At 49.5% G+C, this 8,082-nt stretch overlaps 1 protein-coding gene across 1 annotated transcript; it reads left to right on the top strand.

Moving 5' to 3' along the window:
- Window positions 1-6,225: 6,225 nt before the first annotated feature.
- Window positions 6,226-7,317, top strand: PRLHR (prolactin releasing hormone receptor; the record flags this gene model as incomplete). The annotated part of the gene is made up of 1 exon (XM_080695112.1): window positions 6,226-7,317. The coding sequence occupies one exon, from the start codon at window positions 6,226-6,228 to the stop codon at window positions 7,315-7,317; it is 1,092 nt and encodes a 363-aa protein (XP_080551238.1).
- Between the last annotated feature and the right edge of the window lie 765 nt (window positions 7,318-8,082).

Here is an 8,082-nt window from a genome sequence, read left to right as displayed (position 1 = left end):
AGCCTCAGCAACTTAGCAAAACCCTAAGCAACTTAGTGAGATCCTACTTCAAAACAAGCAATAGAAAAAAGGCTGGGATGTAGTGCAGAGGTAGAGTGCCCTGGATTCAATACCCAGGGCTGAAGGAAAAGTACACTAAATGAAATGATTGGCAAAGAGGAGAGGGGTGGGCCACACAGGAGCTTGCCCTGTTGCTCTACCCAGGGCCTGACAGGAATGCAGGGATTGCTGGGAGCCCCTCCGCAGGAAGAAATAGTGCTGAGCAAGCAAGTGGCTGGGAAAGCAGGAGAAACGTTCTCCCATTGCGAAGCATCAGCCTGGGGAACATGCCAGTCATTCAAAACCTTCGCTCCCCTCCATGTTGCCATCTGAGCACCTGATTCGTGGAGATTCATAATGGGCCCAAATTGTTGCATCTGTTGTACACAAAGCACACAAAGGGAGGTACACCTGTGCAACACGTGCACTGTTGCTAAGGTTGAATAAAAAGACTCTTGCACATTTAAATAAATATGATCTATGAGAGTGAGCACAATTTCTAACTTAGTAAAGCAATTAGGAGATTCCCCAGTAATCATTAATCTCTTCCTTCAGAGTGTGTGGTGGTAGCATTTATCGTGGCTCATACATCACAAGGATTTTTGTAGACTTCTCTTGCACTCACTAGACTGCAAAATTTTAGACAATAATACCTTATTTTTGGTCTCTGATTCCTCCTATGGTATCTGGCCCTGGGCTTTGCATGGCTGGCAAACAGTGGTCAGATGAAGTAGATTGAAAAATAGCAAATTCCTTTCACCCCAAAGGCTGTCCTGTGTCCTGAGGCAGGACAAGAGGGTCATTCGAAAGCATCACCAGCTGTGTTCCTTCGCATGCATGACGTCACCAGATCTTCTCAGCATCCCTGGAGGGATGGGTTATTATGACTGTCACGGTGGCTTTAGAATGCACCCCTAGCCCTCACACAAACAAGACAGCAGTGTTGGAAACGGGGCTTGGTTGGTAAGGAGGGGCCTGAGGATTGTGTATCATTCTCTATGGATTACATATGGCTCCCTCCTCCCTGCTCACTCTGACTCGTGGCCTCTGTGATGCAGGATGGAGCCCTTGCCCTCCCCCTCTCTCCACTTCTTACCACCATGCCTGAGCCCTCACACCCATGTCACACGGACTGAACCTTGAAATCCCCAAGTGCTGTGAGCAAACGAGTCTTCCTTCCTCTAGCTTGTGTGGTCAGTCGCTTTGGATTATGGCTGTGAGAATGCTGACCAGGATGATGATGACCTTTTCATATTTTCCAAAACTGAGGTTCAGCTAGGTTAAGTCCTTTGTCCAGTGACCCATATTTGGTGGTGCTGGAGCTGTTACCAAAGCCTGGGAACTGTATGCTGATCCTTATTTTGTCTTGGGGCTTTGTGACTAATTCTCTCTTCCCTTTGGTAATCCATTTTTCTTATCTTAGAGACTTAAAAAAAGCATCATTTGTTTCCATTAACCCTGCTGCTATTTCAAGAAGGAGCTAGAGGACTACATGGAGAGGAAATATTTCCACAGTATAATGCAATGGTAGAATGTCCCTGGGTTCAATCCCCAGTAACACAAAACACAAAACAAAACAAACAAAAAGCTAGGAAACCTCTTAATATATATATAATATTTTATATCCATAATCATGTCATGTTTTTCTCTGATTTCATTCAAAATGATATGGAATAACAAAGACATCAGATAGATCTCTTAATAGATTCTGATTTTTAAAATACACATCTATGCTATTAAAGACTGAAAATAGGGTATAGTAAATATTTGTCATAACTCATGGCTACAGGTCACCTGCTCATATTTGGGGGGACATCTTCATTATCTTACTATAGTGTAAGTTGTAACCCAAATTGTCCACATTACTTGGCAGTATGAACTCAGGTGTGGGATTCAAGTTCTGCCACTCTGGTGCACGTGAGTGAGCCTTACATTCATAAATGACAGACTTGAGGAAGTAGGGGCCTCATTTTATGAGACAGAGCATCTGGCTTTTGGAAGACACACAGTGATGGCTGCAAGATTGAGTTCCTGCTGCAGAAGCAGCATTGGCAGAGGAGACAGAAGTGTGGCATCAAATGTGGGTGGAGATTTCTCCATTGTGGGATAGTTTTGAGAGCCTGGCCTTGTGCAAGCCCTTTGTTTATGAGGCAACCTCCTTTGCCTCAGCCAAGGGCAAGAAGATGCATGCAGTCTGCTGTGGCATGAGCTTTGCCCAAAGAGACCTTTTATATTTTATTTAATTTTATGTATTGATTACCTGTATAATGCAGTATTTGGGGAAACTATGCTTGTGTGAAAAGGCCTTTTGAATTTATTTATTTAAGAATTTGGGTAATAGCTGGGCATGGTGATACCTGCTTGTAATCCCAGTGACTCAGGAGGCTGAGGCAGGAGAATCACAAGTTCAGGGTCAGCCTGGGAAACTTTGAGACTCAAAACAAGAAATAAAAATGAGTGGTGATTTAGCTCAGTGGAAGAATGCCCCCACAGATTTCAATTCTCAGTACCACACATGCAAAAAAAAAAAAAAAAGGAATTTCAATAATGAAACACGTCCAGAGTTGTGCGTATAAATAGTTTTATTGGTGATGGATGCAAATGTGCCAATCAGTTTGATATGTTCCTGCAGTCTCTCTATTCTTATTGCCCTGACAGCTACCTCCAGGTCTCTTTTTAGTTGAGTTGGGTAATTTATGTACAAACCATTAAGTTAAAAAAATAAGAAGTCGTTGAATGAAACAGCCATAATGGGATATGTAAGTCTGAAAAGAATTAGAAATAAGTACTCTCAGGGATTAATTAGTGTGTCTGGGGTCTGTGACAAAAAGCACTTTCTCAAAACCATCTAAGGAAAATACAGAGGGCTTTCTTCACTTTTGTATGAGATGTCTGTCATACCAATTCTTACCCTGTGGGTCACAGGCTGTTCTCTGCCCTAAGTGGCCAGCCCTTCCATTTTAGAGAAGCTTCTAGAGCCCAAGGAGCCAAGGGGGCACTTGGCTCTCAGGATACCCAGAGAACAGGCGTGGAAGATGACAACTCACTTTTAAGGAGCTTTTGCTCTATTACTTAGACATGTTTTTGCTCTAAAACTTAGACATGTTTCAAACAACTGATTTCTTTCCCCCTAGTAATGAAAGATGATCTCTTGTGTTTTTCTAGGTGTTTGGGCTAACTTCAATGTATCAGCATGAACATAGCTGGTGTCAAATGTTCCAGTCTCCTTAATCAAAATGTTCAAATCTCTTTAATCAAAATCCCATTAACTGCTATGCTTGATAGTGGCATGCCAAGCCTGGGAAGGATATGTCACTATCTAACAATGTTTGGCCCAAGTAAAGAAAGTAAGATGAACAGAATGGGGAAACTAGACCAATGAAAAAAGAGGGAGGACCAGAACGAGAGCACCTGCTAGTTGAAAATGCCATGCTAAGGGTTGTGGTGGGCTCACAAAGGTTTTCAGGAAGATGGGAAGCTACAAAATCTTTAGTTTGCTGTGTACTCTATGGGGAACTATCTTTTCTTCATCCTTTTTCAGAGTTCTTTATCTGTGATCTCTCAGTTTTCTAGAGCAACATTAGCCCAGGAAAGTCATTGGGCTGCACTGGCTGGGAGAGGGGCCAGCCTTAACCCTGGTGAAGACCAGAAGGAATAAAATAATAAAATAAAGATTGAACATTGGTTATTCTATTCTAAGACTTTTACTTCCTTCCCGCCACACAAAATAGATGCCACTAAAACCCTGAGGGGACTTCATTGGAAACTTGGCAAATGACCAACTCTCTTCTCTGGAGGATGCTCCAACACTGGACTGTTAAATGCCAAAATTTGGATACCCTTTAGTTGCTGAGAATGTCGTCTTCTTTCTGTTACTTTTATTATGAAATTTCTGTTTTGTTTTGTTTTGGTGGTCCTGGGGTTCCTGGAAGCCCTTCTACCTCCGGGCTACACTCCCAGACCTATTTTTTTATATTTTTATTTAGAAACAAGGTCTCTTAAGCCAGAGCAGCTGGCTTCGAACCTGCGCGATCCTCCTGTCTCCACCTCCCAAGTGCGGGGATTACAAGCATGTGCCACCACACCTGGCTTTTTATTATGAAATGTCAATGATGCTGACTAGAGCAATGGTCAATGACGCCTGATTACATCCCAAAGGTCTTTAAAAAAAATAAAACCCCTACTTTTCTGCAATTTTCTCTGCATAAGGTGTTTTGAAGTAAAGGAGCATTCTGTTACTGGGTATGCATAACTCTCCTGGTGAGCATAATGGGAACAATTACTAAGTAAGGGATCAGGTAGGTACGCATTGTGCCTTATTTAAAGCTTTGGAGTTAAAAAAAATACATGTTTTAGCTAAATTGATTGTAACCCAGGGAGAGTAGATTTTGGGTGGCTGCAGGTGCATAAAATTGATTTTGTGCGAAGCTTGAATTTTCTCCTAATATGAGTGTCTCACTTGAATTTGAAGGGCGCCATAGTATGCTACTTCTTTTCCCCCAGTCCAACTGGAATATCTGCACAGAGGACAAAACACAGGACTTTCCAGGAAGGAAACAACAAAGCCCCATCCGCTAGAAAAAAGAAAGGAGAGACAGAAACAAGAGAGCGGCTTTGAGGGAGGAAACAAGGCCTCCCTCCCCAGACATTGACCCGATCATGGGCCAGGCCAACCTGCATTGCAATGACAACTTAATATTACTAAAGATTTTATGAAAATTTTAAGCTTTTCAAATGTTTGTTACTTTTGTTATCCTAGCTGCAATTCTGCAACTATTAGCATATATTTTAATTAAATATACATATTTAATTTTAAGAAAAGGTGAGGAGGATGTTTATTCAAGGAGGAAGGGGGTAGCGTTCTGGTCCTGGAACCATTTTGTACTGGGAGAGGCAGGGAGAGAGAGCTGTAGCTAAGAAAGGGCAAGTAGGAGTTTCCGGGGCTCAGACTCTGTAGCGAGTGTGTGGAGGGCCACTGGCAAGAGGGAGGGCTGCGCTTTCTGATCCAGGGAAGGAAAAGATGGCATTGTCCCCAGTGTGGTGTTCTGCACTAGAGCAAAAGTCACCAGCCCTTAGACTTCAGGAGTCCCGGTCCCCCTCTCTTCATCTACCCTGCCCTTCGTGAGCAGCCCCAGCTCAGAAAGCAGGCAGGGGCAGCTCTCTGATCCAAGCTGGGTCTCTTCTCCGAATACCTCAGTCAGGAAGGCAAAGGAATTTCTTAACTAACCAGAGACCAATCCCGCGGGGCGGGAGCTGTCCGTGGTGCTGAAGTCTTCCTGCGGCTTGCCTGAGACCCTGCGTCCGCAAAGCGCGCGGCAGCCCAGGCAAAAAGCTCCCTGGACCGCGGAGGGGAGGGCGACGGCCCGAAGGTGCGCGGCGGGGTCCGGGCTCCACATTGCAAAGTCCGGTCAGGACCCTCTGGCAACTCTGTCAAACGGAGCCTGGACTCTACGCGGATCCAAACTGCAAAGACCGGCCGGTGCTTTGTTCTCTGCACCTCCGGGTACAGCGCAACCCTCCACCCCAGCAGTCCCCAAGCCTGGCGTTTCCCGCCTCTTCTCTGCCTTCTCCCACCCCGCTTCTCCCTCGGGGACGCTGCAAGCTCCCCACCCTTCGCGCCTCCGGGACCAGGTTTGCGGGAACCTCCCCTTTCTTGGCTCCCTCCTTACTAGTTCTGGAGCTCGGTCGGGCAATGCGCGCTCCGCCCCTTCTCCATACAAGGGAGCTCTGAAGTGGGGGCGGGGCGGAGGGAGGCACGCCCAGACCCCTCTCCAAAGCTGTGAGCCCACTGGGAGCCCCGGGATCGGTTCAGCTGGGCGGAGAAGCGAGAAGCCCGGGCCGCCGTCGTGCGCGGAGAGCCGGGGGAACGTGGCTCTCCCCGGAGCGCTCTCCCGCCGGGCGAGCCCCACTCACAGGTAGGACCTCACTCCCAGGTCTGGGCTGCGTGGACCGCGAGGGCGACAAACTGAGCGGGATCGTTTAAATAACCGGCGCATGTCTAACCATGCTTAGATTCGTCTCACAGACAGGAGGGACTGCGCTCTGGATTGATTTTGTTGTTATCCTGTGGCTAGTTATTCCAAAGGGACGGCTTGGGTGATGCGGGCGGGCGCGGGTGGCGAGGGCGGGGCGGGGCGCATGAAATGCAGACAGTGACGGGTTCTGGTTATCTTTGGACAGGTGGCCATGACCTCCCTGCCCACTGGAAGCCCTCGGCTCCCTGACTTGTTCTCGGGGCCGGCCAACCAGAGCGCGGAGGCCCCGGCGGGCAACGCGTCCGCGGAGGGCCCGGGCGCGCAGGCCACCACGCCCTTCCAGAGCCTGCAGCTGGTGCACCAGCTGAAGGGGCTGATCGTGCTGCTCTACAGCGTGGTGGTGGTCGTGGGGCTGGTGGGCAACTGCCTGCTGGTGCTGGTGATCGCGCGGGTGCGCCGGCTGCACAACGTGACCAACTTCCTGATCGGCAACCTGGCCATGTCGGACGTGCTCATGTGCGCCGCCTGCGTGCCGCTCACGCTGGCCTACGCCTTCGAGCCACGCGGCTGGGTGTTCGGCGGCGCCCTGTGCCACCTGGTCTTCTTCCTGCAGCCGGTCACCGTCTACGTGTCGGTGTTTACGCTCACCACCATCGCGGTGGACCGCTACGTCGTGCTGGTGCACCCGCTGCGCCGGCGCATCTCCCTGCGCGCCAGCGCCTACGCCGTGCTGGGCATCTGGGCGCTGTCCGCGGTGCTGGCGCTGCCGGCCGCCGTGCACACCTACCACGTCGAGCTCAAGCCCCACGACGTGCGCCTGTGCGAGGAGTTCTGGGGCCCCCAGGAGCGCCAGCGCCAGCTCTACGCCTGGGGGCTGCTGCTCGGCACCTACCTGCTCCCCCTGCTGGTCATCCTCCTGTCGTACGTGCGGGTGTCGGTGAAGCTCCGCAACCGCGTGGTGCCGGGCTGCGTGACCCAGAGCCAGGCGGACTGGGACCGCGCGCGGCGCCGCCGCACCTTCTGCCTGCTGGTGGTGGTCGTGGTGGTGTTCGCCGTGTGCTGGCTGCCGCTGCACATCTTCAACCTGCTGCGGGACCTCGACCCGCGCGCCATCGACCCCTACGCCTTCGGGCTGGTGCAGCTGCTCTGCCACTGGCTGGCCATGAGCTCCGCCTGCTACAACCCCTTCATCTACGCCTGGCTGCACGACAGTTTCCGCGAGGAGCTGCGCAAGCTGCTGGTCTCCTGGCCTCGCAGGATCGCGCCCCACGGCCAGAGCATGACGGTCAGCGTGGTCATCTAATGTCACGGTGCCAGGCCTGGGCTGGGGCGCGCCCTGTCCCCCTGGTCTCCGAGGTCACCAGATGGGGTGGAACTGGAGACCTTTCCCAGCATTAGAGATAGGTCAACAGAGGGCAAAGTGTCCAGCCCCTCCCTCGGCCGGTTGCCTGCCTTGTTATTGTGTCTTTGTAAAATGCTAAGTGGGCTTTGGTGCAGAGGAGGCCAGAGAGAGAGAGAGGAGATGATTTATTACTTCTTCCTCATGTCCTTCAAAGTCAAACAAAGCCCTTTGGGGGAGTTAGAATAAACAGCCTTGCTTTCGCTTCTTTTGCTCAGTGGTAATAGAGAAGCAGCGGGTGGGATTTAAACAACTGTACTGGGGTTGTAAGAGGTTTCAGCTTGCCTGTTTTAAAGGAGCCAGCTGAGATAGAGTACCCTAGTGTTTCGTCAACTTGAACCCTCCAACATCTAGGGTTTCAGATAAATAAGTATTACAGCTCGATATCTATATCTGGGATTTTAGCACTTGCTGAACAAGACCGTTAAGCACCCAGGGATTTTAGTTTTAAGACCACCCAAGTTTATAGCCCCAAGTTACTTACAAATTACCTTTCAAATGGTCTTACTTGTGTTGTTGCTCCTTCTTACTCTTCAGCTACTATTTTAAAAGGGTGGGATGAATTAGTCCATAAAGAGACAGCTAAAGAAGAAAAGGTCCAATTCATCTATGGGGACATAAACAAGGATAGACATTGTGTGTGTGTGTGTGTGTGCATGTGTGTGTGCG

Source organism: Muscardinus avellanarius, assembly GCF_963383645.1.
Source record: "Muscardinus avellanarius genome assembly, chromosome: 4".
NCBI lineage: Eukaryota > Metazoa > Chordata > Mammalia > Rodentia > Gliridae > Muscardinus > Muscardinus avellanarius.
The sequence above is the reverse complement of the archived record's forward strand: the minus strand, read 5'-3'. Positions and strand labels throughout refer to the sequence as shown.